The 20,077-nt window shown below is 44.7% G+C and overlaps 1 protein-coding gene across 1 annotated transcript in view; it reads right to left on the bottom strand.

Annotated features, from left to right (window-relative positions):
* The window catches only part of Pgap1 (post-GPI attachment to proteins inositol deacylase 1), a 58,268-nt gene extending 45,430 nt beyond the window's left edge, over window positions 1–12,838 (bottom strand). Inside the window, exons 1-3 of the mRNA XM_050159270.1 lie at window positions 12,569–12,838; window positions 5,957–6,110; window positions 4,000–4,175 (exon numbers count right to left, since the gene is read on the bottom strand). Of these exons, the coding sequence (XP_050015227.1) occupies window positions 4,000–4,175; window positions 5,957–6,110; window positions 12,569–12,715 (477 nt within the window). The 5' untranslated portion in view covers window positions 12,716–12,838. The remainder of the gene's footprint in view (window positions 1–3,999; window positions 4,176–5,956; window positions 6,111–12,568) is intronic.
* Between the last annotated feature and the right edge of the window lie 7,239 nt (window positions 12,839–20,077).

Raw genomic sequence — 20,077 nt, 5'->3', positions numbered from 1 at the left:
ATTCCACAGGTTATGCAATTCTTTAAAAAAGTATCGCCTTAAAAATAATCTTTGTTGGGGCTGGAGAGATGTCTCAGAGGTTACTCTCACTGATTCTTCAGAGGATTGAGGTTCAGTTGCCATCACCCACACGGTGGATGAGGACAACAGTCTGTAACTCTAGTCCCAGGGGATCCAGTGTCCTCTTCTGGCCTGCAGAGGCACCAGGCACACACACGGTACACAGACATACAAGCAGATAAAATACCCACACACCGAAAGTTAATTACTTTTAAAAAGCAATAATAATCTTCATTTATCAGGTATAGTGGTATACACCTTTAATTCAAGCACTCAGGAGGCAGAGGCAAGCGGATCTCTGTGAGTTCAAGACCAGCTTGGTCTACTTAGTGAGTTCGAGGCCAGCCAGAACTACATAGCGAGGACCATCTCAAAAACAAGCTTGGGTCAGCCGCGCTCCTTAATCTTCCTACTAGACTGTAGAAATGTCTCCCACAACACTGGTCCTCCACACGTGCCTTTCCTTCAGTCGCTGCGCAAAACAGAGCTGACCCGGAAGGCCTGGGGTTGCTATCCTTAGGATGATCTAAACGAAAGGCTGCTACAGAGTGCAGCCTGGGACCTTATATTTCGGGAGGGCTTGCCACTCTTTAGACAGTTCACAGTGTCCGCGATGCAAGCAATATGGCCTATGCTGAACATCTGTTGTCCTCCAGGCTAGAATTCTGGTCTGTGTTAAGCAGACAGATTTGGAATTAGCTTCCGATAATACTTTGGAGCACTGCGTCTCTAACTGCGCCCCTTACCCCTCCGAGGTAACCTTTCTCACTCAATTTGTAGATGGAGGAACGAAGTACAAATGTGTCTGTGCCCGTCCCACCCCCTCCATCCCTGGGAGAGCCTCTGGAAGTTCACACCTGCTTTCTTCCGATTTCTTCCCTGCGCTTCTCCTCACGGGATTTGTGTCCTTTCCCTGTGTGAGAGCCCTAAGTCTGATCCAAGCTGAGTCCTGTGAACGCTACTAGCAAACCAGCCTGCCTGGGGATGGCCTTGGGGATCCAGCGTTCATCACAGTGAGGGCCGACCTGCCTCTGCACCCCCAGCTTCCTGTTCTCTTATCCACCAGTGATCACTTTTAGTCTTTAGTGCTGCGCTCCTTCACTTTCCTGACCCCTTAATGGCCTGTGATTGGTTCTTTGATCTCTCTGGCATGCGCGCGCGCGCGCGCACACACACACACACACACACACACACTAATATTGGCCATACTAATCTCATCTACTCCCCTGGCTGTAAATACATCTACCTACAGTCAACCACCCACCAACTAATCTCCACTGGATCTCTCTGCTGGAGTCCTCGCCTTGAACTCCTCTTGTATAATTGCTATACTGGGAATATCTCATGGATCTCACACTCAGTCTGTCTTAAATTAGACTTTTATCACCCCCAAGCCTTTTCCTCCTTCCTGTCCAAGGCAATTCAATCCTTCCAGTTAGCCAAAGAAAAAACTTGGAATCATTAACTCTTCTTTCTCCTTCCTCCGGAACTTTAACCTGCAATCTGCCAAGCTAAGTTTGCTGCCTCTGCCCCGATACTAGTACCCCAGTACTTCAGTTGCTACCAACCTAACCTAAAGCACTATTAGCTCTTGTCTGAGAGACTGCAACAGGCTTCTCTCTGGTCTCCCTGTCTCCATCCTTACGCCCCTCCCGTTTATCCTCGAAAATAACCAGAATGAAATCATCCTACTGAAATAAGAACGTGTCACTGCCCAGCGGTTTTCCTTACCACCCTAGATAAAAGGGGGAAAAACATTAAAATTGTCTCTGTGTCGTTACAATCTCCCCGGCCACCCCAGCCACATTTCTGTTTTCTACATGGCTGTATTTCCTTAGACTCTTGTGATTAATGAGGTTTTCCCTGCCCAGAATAGTCTTTCCATACCTGTACTTTATCCGTCCAATGAGTCTGCTTCTTCCTCTATTCTTCTGAAAGCTGATTTTGCTGTTGTTTTGAGATCAATAACTGTTGTATCTTAAATAAGGACTAGAATTTCACTGAAAGTCATTTTGCCCGAGGTTTTTCTTAGTGGCAAGATTTTCCATTACACAACACACACACCCCTGACAGATACAGGGCTAACCAGATTTTCTGTTTCTTCTTATGTCAGCTTTTTAATTTATGTTATGTATAGGCATCAAAGTGTGCCTGTTCCTTCACTGTCCTCTTTGCAGGGGTAGACTGTGTAGAAACACGCCATCACTAGTTCCTGATAGCATTACTTTGTTTTCTCATTTTTCAAGTCAGTCTAGCCAAAATTTACCAAGCTGTTGATCTTTCTGAAGAATCAACCATTGGCAGAAGTGAGTTTTTCTGTTGTTTTATATATATTTGAGATGGTTACCTTTATTTGTTTATTTTGTCTGCATGTATGCCTGCACGCCAGAAGAGGGCACCAGACCTCATTACAGACGGTTGTATGTAATCCCATGTGGTTGCTGGGAATTCAATTTAGGACCTCTGGAAGAACAGGCAGTGCTCTTTAACCACTAAGCCATCTCTCCAGCCCTGTTTTATATTTCTTTAATTTTCACTTTCATCATGACTCCTTACTCTACCTGCTTTGGTAACTTTCTTTTCCCTCTGGCTTACAAAGCCTGCAGCCTTCAGTCACAGACTTAAAATCTTACTTTATGAGCATTCAAAAGCAATATTTGTTTTTAACAATGACCCAATCTCATAAATTCTTTTTTTTATTATTTGACAATTTTGTGCACATAAAATGTTATAAATTCTGATATGCATTTTCATTTTAATTTATCTCATAGTATCCTCAAATTTTACTTTTTTTGAAACGTTGGGTAATCTAGCAGTAATAGAAGTTTTTTTTTTGTTTGTTTGTTTTTTTAATTTGGTTTTTCGAGACAGGGTTTCTCTGTGTAACAGCCCTGGCTATCCTGGAACTTGCTTTGTAGACCAGGCCAACCTCAAACTCACAGAGAACCCCCTGCCTTTGCCTTCTGGGTACTAGGATTAAAGGTGTGTGCCATCACCTGGCTAGAAGAATTTTTTTTAGGCATTTTTTTAAACTTTTAACTTTGCTATTTTCAGAAAATATACGGCATTGCATAGTTTTAACGCTTTGAGGATTATTAATACCCGTGACCCATATATGGCCTGGCACAGAGGACACCTTAGTACATGGTCACTGTGCACTGAAAGAGAATGTTTCTATAGTTGTTGAGCACAGCATTCTACTATTACTAATAAACATACAGCAGAGGTGGTGAAGGGTGTTCAAATCCAGAGTTTTACGGAACTCTTCTATCAGAAATTGGGAGGATTCGTAGTGAAATCATTCGTACTAATTGTGCTAACAATAATAATATCTTTCCTTGGTCCTACTGGATTTGGCTTTGTGAATCTGGAAGGATTAGAGGCACACAAATGATTGCTTTGTTTCCTGGATACATCGACCCTTTTACAATTATGAAATGTCTTTCTTGTGGTGCCAGGACCTGAGGATGAAACTCAAAGTCTCTAAAGCGTCTACACTGATCCCCGATGAAATGCCTTTCCCTAAAATTTATTGAACAGATAGTAATTTAGTCATTCTAGTTTTTGATTGTGTGGTATGAGCACACATGTGACTCAGGGGACAATGTGGGGAGGGGGCAGTTTCTCTTCTTCAAACATGTGGGCTCCAGGGACTGAAGAGAGGCCATCATGCTGAGCACCGGTGCCTTTACCCCCTAAGTCACCTCACTGGCCCTCCACCTTATCTCTCGATGAACCAGGAAACTGTAAATTCAACTTAGATCTTTAAAGTTGCACTGGATTGAAGATACCACTTTAAAAAAAAAAAAAAGTACTGCCGTGTTTGTATTGCTTCAACTTCCACAATATAAATAAATATACTATTTAAAATCAATCCCTAAAAGAAGAAGAAGACACTGCTGATAGGTTACACTGATGATCTGCATCTTTATTGCCTACCTTGTACAGTTTGAGAATTGTTTTGATGCATTGGTGCACGAACTTGGTCTGCTTCTTAAGACTCCCGCCGTACAGGGCCACCAGCTCCTCGTTGAAGTTCACACTGAAGAAGTCAAAGTGGTACTTGAAGTCAATGTCCTCCGCTTTTCTCAGTGCGATGGAGCCGATGGAGCGGACTGGAGAGGAGAGGAGAGCTCACTGTACAAGACACCCCAGAATCCCTTCCCACTTTGTTCTGAAAGGCTTTGTTTTGCTTTGTTGTTTTTTGTCTCTGAGACAGGGTTTTTCAGTGTAGCCCTGACTGTCCCAGAATTCGCTCTGTAGACCAGGCTGGCCTCGAACTCAGAGAGATCTGCCTGCAGCTGTTGGGATTGAAGGCTGAGCTTCTGGGGTGGGGGGTTTACTGGGATCTGAGATCAGGGTCTTCATACAGGAAATGCTAACAGTTAGCAGCTGAGCTTCTAAGGTAATACGGTGATTGTGTGCCACACTGAAGTAAGTTGTTTCTATTCATGATAGGGTTATTTATTTAAAGCCCCTCAATAGCTCAGATTATATATTATAAAGATTAAAAACCAATAGAGTATACTAGGAATTCACACTTAGGGATTAAGACTATAAAGAAAGTTTATGAAAATTGCTACCTTAAAACCAGGATTGTGGAAATGTGCGCACGTGTGTGCCTGTGCGTGTGTGCGTGTGTGTGTGTGTGTGTAACGGGGAAAGCTTAGTCATGAAGGAACACACAGGGTTGGCAAGGTGCTGACAACTTTCTACTTCTTCACTGAGGCTTTCGTTCTCTGTAAATTCACTCTGTAATAACTGAAAGTGTATCATGTCAAGCGTGACAGCTAGCAACAAAAATCAGATGATATCATTTCTCCCCCAAAGCACCCATGTTTCATATCCTTCTCAAATAAACATTCAGTCTTTCCAGATCTTATCTGTAGGTCATAGCGACCTCCCCATTCTCAGCTCATTTTTCTCTAGTCCTGTGACCTATGGTCCTCAGGGCACCGGATATAGTCTTGCATCAGGAACTTCCCCAAACTGTACTGCTCAAGCTCCCCTCAAACACCATCTCCCTGCCACGGCCTTTCCTGACCCCCTCATCTAAACAGGTCTCCTTCCTGTTACGTACCCTCTGTCCCCTTCAGTGATTTACGGATTTATTTCTTGTAGCTTTTAATATTACTGAAACCTCCACTGGTGGCTGTCTTCTCTTAAGAACATGTGTTTGACGAGGGAGGGACTTGCTGTCCTGTTCTACTCTGAACCATACCTAGAATACTCCCTGGCCCAGGACCAATATGCCACAAGTGTTTCGTATATGAAAATCAAAAAGAAACTTAAGGAATCACCATACATGCTGAAACGATTGTGGGTTCATTACTTAACAATTCCTGGAATGTTTGTAAGAACCAACACAGACTCTGTGTGTAATGACTTAAGGACTGGGATGTCTGCCTGTTAGGCCAGAAACTCCTGACATTCTCCAAGCCAACGCTGAGTTTGGAGCCTGAACACATCACTTCCTTCTCCCCGCCATTCTGTAACCCCTCCACACTGCGACAGGCTCCAACCCGGGAAAGACACTGATCTGGTCCCATTCAGCAGCATGATATAAGGTACTGTTCTCCCTGCTGAAGCTTCGGATTCTACTCTCTCTCTCTCTAACTTATTTTCCAGTGCGAGCCTTCCTTCTGCTCGTCCTGAATACCTGGCTAATCTATTCCCCCTACCCTGGGCATCTGCCTCTTCTCATCCTAAGTCATCTTCATCTTGTCTTTTCCTTGTATTTCACTGTGTGTTTTCCCGTGAAGGAGGTGGCATTCCCGTGGCTCTCCCAGGAGGTAGCGGGACACGCTTTTCATCTAATCCCTGCTTGATTCAGGCAGGACACACACCCTCCGAAGTCTGAATTTCACAGCATTAAATCCGCCCTTCCAGCACCTACCTTGCTTGTAGCTGCCAGCATTACCAGGAAGGAAGAGAACAGGAATTCCTGTCAAAGGGAGAGCTTTGTGCTCGTCGGCGTAAGACCCTTCTCCATACAGATAGAGCTCGTAGGATGGATAGCGTTTCGTCAGCTTCTTCGGGAGTTCGATTTTCTACAGAAAGGAAGTAATAAACAAATAAGTCCACTTTAATCACTTTTGTTAATACAACGCAGATTCAACGCAAACGTAAACTAAAGAACTTTGAAATCGTGCAACAGAAAAAGATCACCAGCGGTATTAACCACACTCGAGGCACAAAACAAGTTCTCCTTGCCGTGTTTCGAGCAGGAGATTACTCTTATATTATGTGGATCTTGAATGGTGTAAACTTCAAACACATATAGTTGAGATTCTAGCGCATGCCCATTAGTCTAAACAGTGCCTGACAACAGCTGTATGTCACCGGTATATGTCAGAAAATTTCATAAGCATAACCGGAAATGCGTTTCATTTAATCAGTTATCAATTATACTTTAAAACGATGGTAAACGCTTTCCACGATCAAATCAATTCTTTTTGTAATTTTAAACTCCTTTCTAAAGTATCTCCTTTTTATTCAGGCCCCCCGACGAACTGCAGCTGTGGTGTGTGCACACATACATTCATTTGTATGTGTGTGCACGCGCACATGTGTTCACATGTGCGCACAGGCATATACAGATGCATGTGTGCGTGTGCACGTGGAAGCCGGAGGCCAACAGTGGGTATCTTCCTCGACTCTCCACCTGAACCTGGAGGTCGCAGATTCAGCTAGACTGCCTGGCCTTCCTCTGCTTCCCCGGCGCTGGGGTTACAAACACAGACTACCCTGTCCAGCTATGTACCTGTGCTCTGTGGATGAGCTCCAGCCTTCCTCATGATGGCTAGGCAAGCCCTTCCTCTGCGAAACTAATTCCACAGCCCCAGGAAGTTGGCTTGACAATAAAACCTTCTGAGATCTCAGTGCTTTAACTATGATGGTTTAACAAAATAACAAAATTACCTGAACTTGACAATCAAGAGATGAACATTCTTCTTACCATTGAATTAGCAGCTCTTCCACACCAGGGGCCAGCACCCGGACTGTGAGCAAGTCTTAAGCTACTTTGGCAAATCCTAAAGTTGTATACAGAATTCAATCCAGTATAACATCTATCCGGTACTAATGTCCTCCCCAAAGGACAGGATCCATCAAAGATGTACAAAGTGTAAGCTCTTCTGCTCCCACCCCCCTTTGAGGCCGGTTCTCACTACATAGGCTCGGCTGTCTTGACTCGCTACTGTGCTACCCCATGTTCCCTAGCGACTGTTGGGAATGACAGGCGTACATCGTCCTACCTGGTGTTTCCTTTCTTTCTCTTTTTAATAACAGAAATTATTAACAACAAGTCATTGGGCGCTGGAGAGATGGCTCCGCGGTTAAGAGCACTGACTGCTCTTCCAGCGGACCCAGGATCAATTCCCAGCACCCAGATGGCAGCTCGCAACTGTCTATGACTCCAGGTCCAGGCGATCCGTCGTCCTCACACAGACATGCAGGCAAAACACCAGTGCACGTACAACGAAAATAAAGTGTTAAAAAAAAGGGTGCCCCTTTCAAAAATAACAATTATATTGAATCATAGATTTAAGCAGTATCAATACATTAACAATCTAGCAATGTCAAACACATACGTACTTGATGAAATATTTTAGCGTAAAAATTTCAAAACCTGTAAATGTTAATACTGCTGAAAAAATCTAAAAAAAAAAATTCGAATCATCTGTGTAGATTCCAGACTATTCCTTTAAGGCTATTACCATAATCTGGACCAACCACACCCCAGGGGCATCTACAGGACTGCCATGTGCCTATTATTTAAGGGATGAGCAGTTTCAGTTGCCCTCTCCAATACACCAAAAACCAGAAGAACCAGCGCTATCTGCTGTACAAGCACACTGGGACTCGAAGCCAAATTAGTTCCAATAATTTATGCAGAGTGCAAGTAAAAACGAAATGATGCAATATCTTATTTACTGGAGTACAAACCAAGCAAAAAGAAAATATAACAGAATAAAGAAATAATTCCTGAACTGCTCCCAAATAAGGACACGACTTGATGCAATGCCGCATGCGTAATAGTCGTGACTTTCTAGTTTAGTAGACAAAGTTTGAGTTAAGCTGAATATTAATTCAGAAAACAAACTACCAAATATATCTAAAGAAACAATTAAAGATGAAAAGCAGGTAAAACAACATATTGGCATATTTCATAGCATATTATTTTTGGGGCAATTTTGTTGTAAAAATATTAATAGCATGAAAAATTAACTATATATATATATATTAAAAACATACAGGTGGGGAAAGGTAGGAGATGGAGAGTCCATAGTGGGGAGCAGAAAGGGAAGCAGGAATGGCAGGCAAATGGCAAAACGACAGCAGGCAGAGCACAAGTGAGTGTCCAGGAGACAAAAGGCAGCTAACGCGCCTGGCGACGTGTGAACCCACAGAAGGGACGCCGAGGAGAAAAAGGAAGCATAGAGAAACCTGCTAAATGGCTCCAAGATACATTATCTTATACACGGACAGTTTGAAACAATCAGACTCTCACCCACAAGCGCCCTTTAATGAAGATCAGCGACCTTCACGTGACATATTACATCCACGATCCCGACCCTGCCATCTGCCGTGCCTTTACCGCCCCTCACACTGTCCGCATCACCAACTTACATCCCTTCCAAAACACAAGCGTCCTAACAACCCCTCACCTGCTGAAGGATGCTGCCTTACGGAGGCAGAGGCCTTGTTTTATAGTGTGTGTGTGTGTGCGTGTGTGTGTGTGCACATGCATGCATGCATGTGCGTGTGTGTGCATGTATGCATGTGCGTGTGTGTGTGCATGTGTGCGTGACCTATCTTTCATCTGTAAAGAAGAATGATAAAAGTTTGATAGTCATGATATAACCAAAAAGGAAAAAGTATGTATCAAAATAAATGCAATTTTGAAGCTCTTCCTTGGCTACTCCTAAGAGTAGTACTAGGGACTCCTGTTTGATATAGAATGGGCAAAAACACCTACACATAATGTAACCTTTCAGACAGGCCTTTCTTCTTGTCAGAATCTCTGCGCTCCAATCCAGTCCACACTGCTACCAAAATTTCTTGATCAAACACATACCCCGTGTGTTTCCATACTGTACACACAAAACATAAATCCTTCGGAGGAGGGAGCTTTTAAAATTTGATTCTGACATCTGCCTCATTCTTATAACTTATACAGGCCATGTTTTAAAATTTGGGCTTAATATATTTGATTTTTTTTTCAATTTTGAAAGGAAATGCATTAAAAAAAATGTCTCTTACCCAATGTCCCTCAGCTATCCAGTTCCTCCCATCCCAGACGACAACCAACGTCAATCAACTCACGTGTGCTGCCAAATATTTTGGACACATACAGGTGAATATGTTTATAGATTATTTTCTCCCTTCGAAATCATTATATTATATATTATTATTATTATTATTATTATTATTATTATTATTATAAATGTTGACCGGATAATAGGTTCTGATGCCTGCCTTCCTCTATATCCTAACCAAATGACCTATATGTCCAAATTCACACCCTGCCACCAATTCATTTAGTTTTTATATTTTATGTTTTGCCTGCATGGCACCATGGAGCCAGAAGAGGGTGCTGCATCCCCAGGAACTGGAGATAAGTATGGCTGTTAAGACACCACGTGGGTTCTGGGACCTGCTCCCGAGTTCTCTGCAAGAGCCACAAGTGCTTAGCCTCTGGGCCATCTCTTCAGCCCCTCAATTCTCATCTTTTCAAAAGCCTTTGAAAACCCAGTACAAACAAGGATAGTCTCTCTTCCCCGAAGAGTCTCGTACACAGACTCTTGCTTTATTATATGATAACTGGTTTTTAGATTCTTGTCTCTCTTTTTGTTAAAATATAAACATGACAGGGATAGGGGCTTTTATCACTAAATTCCCTCATGCCAAGTATACCCAGGCATTCAAGAAGTGACCGTCGTCTAAATAAACACCAGCACGCTATCATCCCGAAAACAAAATAAGAAACACCAGCACGCTTTATTTTAAAATGTGATTTATGTTTTCCGCATCAGCATTTCCTTTCAGAGCACAATCGTTAGGCCACATCCACACGAGAGAAAAGAACTCGGCTGTTTCTTCTCAAACTCTACAGTTAGTCTAAAATTACATGCGGCCAGGCAACAGTGTGGCCCTACTGGCATTATAAGGCAGGAAGCTTTAAGTGACGTGATAGACTCAAGCTCTGACCGAGAAACAATCCATTAACTCCAAATCAGAGCATCCAGGAAATTACAGGCAAGGGACCAGGAAAGAAAATAAACCTTTTTTTTTTCTTTTTTGAGACAGAGTTTCTCTGTATAGATAATCAACAATGTTAAACTCGAAAGTTCATTTTTTGCAGAGTTCCAAATTCCTCTCTCACTTGAAGAAAAGAAGGAATGCCATTGATCATTTTCCGATGATGAAGAAAGGTACAAATGAGCAATGTTTTTAAAAGAAAGACAAAAAAGGCCTCAAGGAAGATGAAAACGTAACGCGTAGGACACGCCCACCAAGGGACACCAACCGTGAACAATCAGAAAGGTGCGGGGAAACGCTACTTTAAAAGGCGATCTACCAACCGCAGACGATATATAAACCATTCACAATACATAAGCTACTGGCGATACATAAACTATACTTGGAACCTTTTTACTCCTATGAAAACCATTTGGCTGTTAACCGAATGAGCTCGGTTATCTTAAAAGTCTCATTATTTATGCCAAAGGGCTCATTTCTATAGGTAATTCTTAATTCTGTTTTGTAAAATAACCCGACTCATTCAAAGCAAAAGGAAAAAAAAACAATCATCTGCTAAAAATATGTTGCCAAAACTTCTACCACTGGGATTACTATACTCAGAAATCAATGTGTCAGGCTCGGAAAAGGCAATCGAACCAAAAGAACTAAATGCTCACTAACTCAACCCAAAGCCCAACAGCTCTTGTGTGTGAGAGACACTAATTTTCTCTTTCTAGTCAATTCCACGAGGCAGGCGATGCATCTGTGAGCGCCATATGCTTTGCGCCCAGCGGGAAGGAAGGCGCTCCTACTACTGAAAATATTAAAATAGAGTCAATAATAAATGGAAGCGATTGTTCCAAAATGATAGCCTTTTAACCAAAGTCTGTATTTAATACAGGACTAAACCAAAGTGGCCTACTTCAATCCACTGAGAGTTTCCCAATTATGAAAGGCCAGGCAATAAAATGAAATTATAATAAAATCTACTTCCAGTTTAAGAAAACTAAAGTTCGTATATTTAACTACTAAGATGCGAATGCACAGAAACCAACATCACATCAGTTCATTGGCTTTGGAATTAGCAGTAACTTGTTAAAATCTCCAAGAGCATCTGAAATCCAGTGTTCCCATTCCCTCATAGCCACGGATGCAAAAATCAAGGTAAGAACGCTGGTCCTACAAAATATCCATGGAAAAGCATGATCCCCACCAATTTAAACCTCACCTTCTAAATGCAAGTAAGAGAGGCAACCAAACAGGCCCCCTCTATAAGGACCTAAACACAGGAGCAATCCTGACGTTCACTCCTCATCCTACAGGAAAATCCGCAATGATCTTAGAAGTTGACTAAGAACGCACGTTATCAAAACCTATCGTGTATATTTTATAGGAGTTATAATAGATGTTCCAAAATTAAGAGATTCGTTTCGAAATCTTAACAAAAATATCATGGGAGGGAAATTTCCCCCGAACAGCTGTGTAATCGATCTGTCATCGTCTCTTTCTACAGCTGGTCATGAATGAAATCCTAGATTCTACTACGCAGAACAAATGAAGCAATTAATTGAAAGCATTCAAATTAAAACGGAGGAGGTGGGGGCGGCGAGAGGGGAGGCAGCGCCTGTTAAACCCAGCGAGAAAACAAAATCATGGCACGAAACTGAGTGCGCGTGCAACTGATGATAACAGGTATCTTAATAGTGCAAGTCACCGGCTGTTCAGAGGCTTGCGAAAACACAGGTACACACACCCACGGACTCAGAACCTACAGAACAGGTGGATCCGCAAAAAAATCTCCACAGGAGGGAACTAAACCGGATCCAGTTTAATTATTCACCAGGGCAGCCTTTCACTTCACCCAGAGATAAAACCCTGGAGCCTCTTTTTAGATCAGCCCTGGCAACTCTGCAGACGCGGGGTTTCTTTCCAGAAAAGCGAAATCTGACATGTCCATCACTGGGCGTGAAGAGAATCCATCTCCGTGCAAGCAAAGGAGTGTCGGAGGAGGATTAGTTTAGGGACAGGGACCCGGGGATGGCTCTCCGGGGATGAGAGAGAGATGCACTGTCCAGCGGGTCAGAAGTCGGGGTCCCGGGTCTGGGAGCGCAGGAATGGGGGGGAAGGGGGCGAGGGGCCCAGGAGGCGAGCACAGGACGCCCTACCCGGCACGAGGCAGGAGACTGGCTGCAAGTGCCCGGAGGGCTCCGTTCGGGCTGAGCCCGAGGGGAGCGGGCGAGGAGCAGGTGAGGGAGGGCCGTACCTGGTACTCGGGGTACTCGAACATGTAGCTCATGCTACACTTGTTCTCCTCGAAGCCGAAGAAGACATCCCACACCCCCAGGGTGGCCAGGACCACCATGAAGGCATAGAACGCCAGGTTCCAGAGGCTGACTGAGGGCAGGAACATGGTGCTGCTGAGCGCCGCTCCACGGCCGTCCAAGCCCAGCCGCCCAGACCGAGCCAGGGAAAAGCCGCCCGTACCAAGCCGTGCCCAGCAGAGCAGCCGCGCGCGCGCGCGCGTGCGCGGAGACCGCCAGCAGCCCCTCCCCTTCGCCCGTCCCGCTCAGCGCGCCTGCGCACAGCCAGCCCGCAGCGCCGCCCACGGAGGTGGCGTTTGCCGCGGGAGCGCGAACGTGCGCCCCGGGGAGTTGGAGTGGGAAACCGGAGTGGGCTGGGCTGGAGGGAGTGGAGAGAAACGGGAGGGGGCGAGGAAAAAAGGGAAATGGGGTGAGGAGGAAGGGAGAAGGGATGGGAGCGCGGGATCCCAGAGGCAGGAGGGGGGGGGATGGGCCGGGTGGGTACCAAAGGCTTTGGCCAGGGCCAAGGATAACGCCCCGGAGTGCAGAGAATGTTTATGATCCAGTATTGACTGGACAAGGGAGGCGGGCAGCACAACTTGTCCAGTGGCTGTCACATCGCAGACACCATTCCCTGCAACAGTTTAAAAAAAAAAAAAATCCTTTCCTGATCGATTTCCAACTGCCTCGGGTCGCCGCCGTTTCATCCCAAGCCTTCTTGGACCAGTTAGTTAGCTTGACTCCGGAGGAGACAAATCGCTTTCACCCGGCCTCTTAGACCACCAACTTGGGGCCCTATGTAGGTAATAACACTTGAAAGCAACGGCTCATTAAAACAAGACCCAGAGGAAACCCTGTTCTAGGTGGAAGTCTAAGTCACGCGAGGGGTGGTCTTTAAAAGACACTACGAAAATGCCCACCAGCATGGACTTCCCAGTTGGTTTATGCTGGATGAGGTTGACACTAACTGATGCTCTCTGGATCCCCCATGTCTCTGGGGGGTCGGTTCTATACTGGCGTTGGAAGGCGATTTTGTCCAAGCTTTCATTTAGAAGGATTTCACTTTGTCTTTACACAAAGGAGGGTTTTTTTTTTTTTTTAAGGCAGGACAAAACCCGTTTGCAATACCTATAACAGCTTCAAAACGCTCGGTCTCGCTCTCTCGCTCTCTCTCTCTCTCTCCCTCTCTCTGTGTGTGTGGTGTGTGTGTGTGTGTGTGTTGTTAACTTCAGGATTTTAGAATAATTTTTGGCGTTGACTCAATTTCATTTTACTTAGACTAATTTTCTAGCATATATCCTGAGAAAATTGGCTATGATACATGAAATCAAAGAATTTTATCACTGAAAAGCAGCGTATTGCTTATCTTAAACAAAACCCGCTCCTATTCACACTAAGAAGCTATGACCCAAGTTAAAATGATAAGCTAGATATTTTTACCGTACACAGAGACACTCACAGGGCCAGGCAAATACCGTTAGCTACAGGATATGGGATATTTGCGAAGAAAGAAAGGAACAGGGAAATGGACAGGTAAACCGTTTTGACACACGGAGGTAGATTTGGAAAGGCCAGAATAACAGTGAGGGAACCCTGGGTAATATTAACTAGCAGGATTAATGATTAATACGAATTTAAGGCATGCCATGTGTGTTTCTGATGGTGTGGTGTGCACACTCAGTGTATTAGCTACTTGTCTTGCAGTGTGACAGTATCCTTGCACAAGCAATTTAAAGGGTTTGTTTTAACTCACAGTTTCTTGGCCTGTCTTGGCAGGGGATTTAAAGCAGCATGACCTGAGGCAGGGGATTTATGGCAGCGGACCCTGAGGCAGGGGATTGATAGATTGCATCTACAGACAAGAAGCAAAGAGAAAGATGAACGCTAGAGCCCACCTCCCTTTTGCGTTTTTTTTTTTAACTGGTTGGGAAGTTACTGTGGGTTTTCCCACTTTAGTTAACTTAATCTAGAAAACCACTCCCAGACATGTCCAAAGATGTGTCTCCAAGGTGATTCTGAATTCCATCCAACTGAAAAAATTAGCCTTCACAACTCCACTCCTTGTCAACTTAACAACTCAACAATTAATTAGACTTTAAAACAATTACCTTCCACCTCGTGTTTCTATAAGATCACGGCCATCTCATAATGTAGATGCGTTTAGTTCAACTTCAAAAGTCCCCATAATCTTTGACAGCCCCAATTCTACTCAAAAGTGTCTTTTCTGAGACCAGGGCAATCCCTTAGCTGTGAACCCCTATAAAACAGAAACTTTGTGACATACGCTGGCACAGAGGGAACATTCTCTTTCCAAAGGGGAGAACTAGGAAAGATCAAACCAAAGCAGACCAAATCCCTACAGAGCAAACATCTTATTCTGCACCTCCACGTCAGGCATCTGCAGCTCATGATGAAATCATCTGGGTTCTAAAGGGTCTAGGTATCCTGGCCCTCCTGCTATGCTGCCTGCAGGACACAAAGAGTCCCTTTAAAAGAAAGTTTTATCTCTTCATTTTGTGTATGAATGTTTCGCCTGCATATACCCAAGTGCACATCCTGCATACATGCATGCAGTGCCCAGAGACCAGAAGACACTGGATCCTCCGCAAGTGGAGTTCCGTTGGAGTCACAGACAGTTGTCGATTGTCACAGAGGTGCTGGGAACTGAACCCAGGTCCTCTGCAAGAGAAGCAGATGCTCTTAACCACGGAGCCATCTCTCCAGCCTCACGGCTTCTCTCATCAGCTCCACTCCACACCCGGAGTCTTTGACAGACTTTCCATGATTCTGGCATCTCCAACGTCTCTGCTGCAGCTTGGACTTCACTTTCACAGCTTCAGACATCAGCATCTCAGGACCTCCTGTCTGCGCTCTATCAACTACCATACAGTTCGTGAGCTTCAGGCAAGGGGCTGCAGGTTGAAACATACAAAGACACACAGACAGAGACACGGACCTCTAGTCACTGGTAAGAAGCCCTTATTCAATAGCACCATGGAGGCTCATATACCCAACAGTCAGGTGGGTCAACAGGTGAAAACCTCATCCTCTGATCCTCAAGGCCAAGGCAACACATGCTCTTGAAGCAGAGATGGTAAACAACTTTGACACAGCTTCCAGTAACTCAAATCAGAAGTAAAGATCTCTAGCAGGGAAGAGCAGCTGGAGGCCAGGACTCCAAATGGTCCCAACACCTCCAACCCTGCAGTATTGCCTAGGCTCAGTTGCTCTCTGAATCTATGGTAGGAGAGTCCATGATCTCCTTAATCTTGCCTCTCCCATGCCTACCCGACTAGTGCCGTGGAGATAGCATTTCTAAGTTCTACTGCCAGCTCAGGGTGGAGCCTTGCCTTCTTGGACCACGGCTAGAGCGGCTAGAGCGGCCTATTCTTGCTAACCATAGGGCTTCCTCAGGTAGTTGCTTCCCAGAAGCGAGGACCCCCTCCGGCTAGCATTCTCAGCTTGGGCTCTGCTTTCAAATGAATTTTTGCTCTGCAACAAAAGCTGCAGCCTTTGATGGGTGGAGCCTTGCCCTCATGGCGTTTGTCCAAGTGAAGAGCAGATGATTTCTCTTGGACAATTAAGCCTTGTTTTTAGTGTATGTCTTGACTATAACTTAAACTTGCCCAATCTCTCTCTCTCTCTCTCTCTCTCTCTCTCTCTCTCTCTCTCTCTCTCTCCTCTCTCTTTACAAATTATGAATTAAACAAAAAATTCTTTCCACCTGTTGCTCTTTTTTTTAACTGTTGACCTAGGTAAATATGATTTCAGGCTGAATGCTAAACTGCCTTGAAATTTCCTCTGGCAAACAAATTAAAAAATTTGTTGCTTTGCTTTGCTGGTGATGCTGGTGGTTTGGGGGTTGTTGTTGTTGTTATTGTTTTGAGACAGGGTCTCACTCCGCAGCCCTGATTGGACTGGAATCTGTCCTCACTATAAAAGACTTAGTAAAGATTTGGCGTATACAGGACAGGGAAGATAAACTAGAGCCAGAAACAGAGTAGACAAAGGAATTCAAGTATTATTCGTGTCTTGGGGTTTCTATTTCTGTGAAGGGACACCGTGACCACAGCAACTCTTATAAAGGAAAGCGTTTAAGTGAGGCTGGCTTACAGTTCAGAGGTTTAGTCCATTATCAAAAAGCTAGAAACAGACCTATTTTTTAAAAGCAGTCCAGGATGGCCTTGGGCTTGTGGTCTTCGTGGCTCAGTCTCTCAAACACTGAGGTTACAGGCATGAGCTACTCTGCCTGACTCCATCCATTTTTTTGGTAATTTTTTTTTAAAAAAAATTATTTATTTATTATGTATACACTATTCTGTGTGCATGTATGCCTGAAGGCCAGAAGAGGGCACCAGCCCTCATTACAGATGGTTGTGAATCATCATGTGGTTGTTGGGAACTGAACTCAGGACCTTTGGAAGAGAAGAAGGCAATGCTTTTAACCACTGAGCCCTCTTGGTAATGTTTTATCTGACTTTATGTACTCAAGTCCCAGTTTTGAAATTTCTTCAGGTAGTTTAGACATGTTTCCAGAGCTTGGTTGTGGCTCAGCTGTCAGTGTGCTAGCCTACTAAGAATGAAGCCAGCACTGCCAAGTCCTGAGTGGTGGGACCAATCTGTAACCTTAGCATTTGGAAGACAAAAGTCCTTGGCTACAAGGTGAGTTCCCGCACCAGCCTGAGCTACAGACCCTATCTCAAAGCAACAAACAAAACCAAAACAACAAAAAGACGTATTTTCCAAAGACTATGTCTCTCCTGTATTACCCAGAATTATTCACTTCTTCCATGTAGTCTGTATAATGGCTCTCTTACGATCCCCTTATTACACTATAATTTTGGTTTACAAATTCACCTTTAACAAGAATTAGAGGCTATAGGGTCCCGTGCTTTCCTTGTGAAGCCACGAGTGTGGCTGGAGCCATGGATGCCTCCAGGTTTTATAAATTTAGAAGGATATCTTTCATCTATTCGCCTGCAGGGATAATGCCTATGACGTTTGTGTGGAGGTCGGGGGGCGGGGCCAGCTCACTCCTTCCACCACAGGGGCTGTGGAGATCAAACTCACGCAGGTAACTCAAGCTTGGCCAGCGGACACCTTTACCTGCCGAGCCACCTCAAAAGCCTTGGGGTTTTCGGATACAAAAATAGCCTGGAAATTTGGGGTCACTTCCACATCTTCGGGATTTTTGTGTCTGAGTCTGTGAACGGTCACCGGTCACCGCTTATGAGTGAGGCACGGTGTACCATTTCTTAGGTGTACTTAAGCGTGTCCTGCTTTTAGAGAGGCAGTGAAGCATATAAAAGAAAAACATTCATTTCAAATTCTATGTGGCTGGAATAAGGGTGTAACACCGAGGCGGAGGAACAGGTTTCACCTAAACCAGTTGTTTGGAAGTGTTAATGGTCACTCCACACATAACTTTTTAATCCTAAGAGAGAAATCCTTCCCATACCATTACTTTAAAGGCACAGCGAGGAGAAGAGAGAAGGCCGGTAATGGTGTTTTAAGAAACAGACCGTTGGCCAGGTGGCGCTCCTTTAATCCCAGTGCTCAGGACGCAGAGGCAGACCGATCTCTTGGGTTCTAGGACAGCCAAGGCTACACAGAGAAACCCTGTATCAAAAACTAAAACCAAACAAACAAGAACAACAAAGACAAAACATACAAATGGAATGTTGGGGCTTTCGGATCAAATTACTGACGCCTCTCTTCCCGCTTCCGAACTATTTATCTGCTTATCGGCCACCTGTCTGAAAGTAGGGTGCTCATCAAAAGCCTCTTTATAGGACAACAAAAGACATGTGAAGGAGCAGGCAGGGAGCGAGCAGGGCAGGCTGCCACATGAAGAGGGTAAGGAGGAGAACGTCTTTCCCTGGTATCCAGACAGGGAAGAAAATGAAGCCGGATGGCGGGAAGACAAGGGAGGGAGTTCTGGCTGGATGCTCTTAGCATCTGAGGGGAGACTCCCAAAGGTAGGAATAAGGGCTGGCCGAGACTCAGAATGAGAAGGCTTTGGTATGACTGCTTTGAAAAAATAAACTGTAATAAATAAAGACCTGATCGATAGTGAAGACCTCATCCACAGTGTTCTGCTCTATTGCTCCCCAGTATTGCTGACCTCCCTCAGCTAAGATGGATTCCTTGTTTTGCAGTATGCAAGGCAAAAACAAGAATAGAGTTTATGTGGTCACAAAACATTTAATGGGCTGTTTGTGCCAACTTTTGTAATGGAGACTGAGATCAGAGATAAATAAGAGAGTCATTATTATAACCCAGCAAACCCCCAAAGTGACTCGGGAGGTAAAATACTTGCTACAAAAGCATGACTACCCAAGTTTGGATCCCCAGCACCCATGTTATTGGGGTGGGGTCTGGGGTACAGTAGAGCACACCTATAATCCCTGCACTGGGGAGGCAGAGACAGGAGAATCCCCAGGCCTTGGTGGTCCAGCAGTCCAGCTGGTTGTGGAGCCTCGGGCTCAATGAAAACCTCATCTCAAGAGAAAGGTGGAGAGCAACTGAGGAAGGCACCTCAGGTCTACTTCTGACCTGCATACGCACAAGTACACACAAGCTCACACGCTCACTGCGCGCGTGCATACATGCACATGCACAAACACACACACTCACACACACATGCTCTCTCTCTCTCTCTCTCTCTTACACACACACACACATGCTCTCTCTCACACACACGTGTTCTCTCTCTCTCTCTCTTTCACAACACACACAGCTCACACCCACCGTACCACCACCGCCACGGTCAACTATCATAGACACGAACACGGAGCACTGGAGCCCAGAAGAGGAAGTATTTAACTGAGCCGAGGAAAGCGGATCCCAGAGAAGAACGCGTTCGGTACACAGCGATATCATCGGGCTGAAGGCGTGCTCACTGAATCGCGGAGGGAACGAGTTCATGGGTAGAGAGGTGGCTGTGGCTAGAGAAAGATAAATGAGTTTCCCCCAGTTCAGAGTCCCAAGAGGTTGCAAAAACAGTTCTCAGAAGATGCTTAGTTCTGACAATTTTTCTGAAAGGGAGATGCGAGGTTGCTTTCCAGTCTCCTTGGGTGTGGCCATCCGAGCCCCCTTCGCGGGCCTTCCAGTGTTGGTGTTTTTCAGTGTGCAGCCTGGGTTGCAATAGGCGACGAGCTGGTCGGAGTTATGAAGTTTCTCCATCTGCTGTCTTAGCGGAGCACAGGATTAGAGACTGGAGTTCTAGAACTTTCCATTCTGGTGCATGCGTTCTCTCCTTCTTCTGGGTAACATTTATCCGATCAATTATTTCTAAAAGCTTATCTGGACATGTATTCAAGTTGAGATACTTTTTTTTATTTTTATTTTTATTTTGTTTGTTTCTTATTTTTTTTCTTATTTTGTTCGTTTCCATTTGAGACAGGATCTCACGTGTTTCAGGCTAACCTTGTAACCTTGAACTCCAAGGATGACTTGAACTTGTGACTCAC

Source organism: Alexandromys fortis, unplaced genomic scaffold (assembly GCF_014885135.2).
Source record: "Alexandromys fortis isolate MF-2015 unplaced genomic scaffold, M_Fortis_MF-2015_v1.1 scaffold_65, whole genome shotgun sequence".
NCBI classification, from domain to species: Eukaryota; Metazoa; Chordata; class Mammalia; order Rodentia; family Cricetidae; genus Alexandromys; species Alexandromys fortis.
This window is presented reverse-complemented; position numbering and strand designations above follow the sequence as displayed.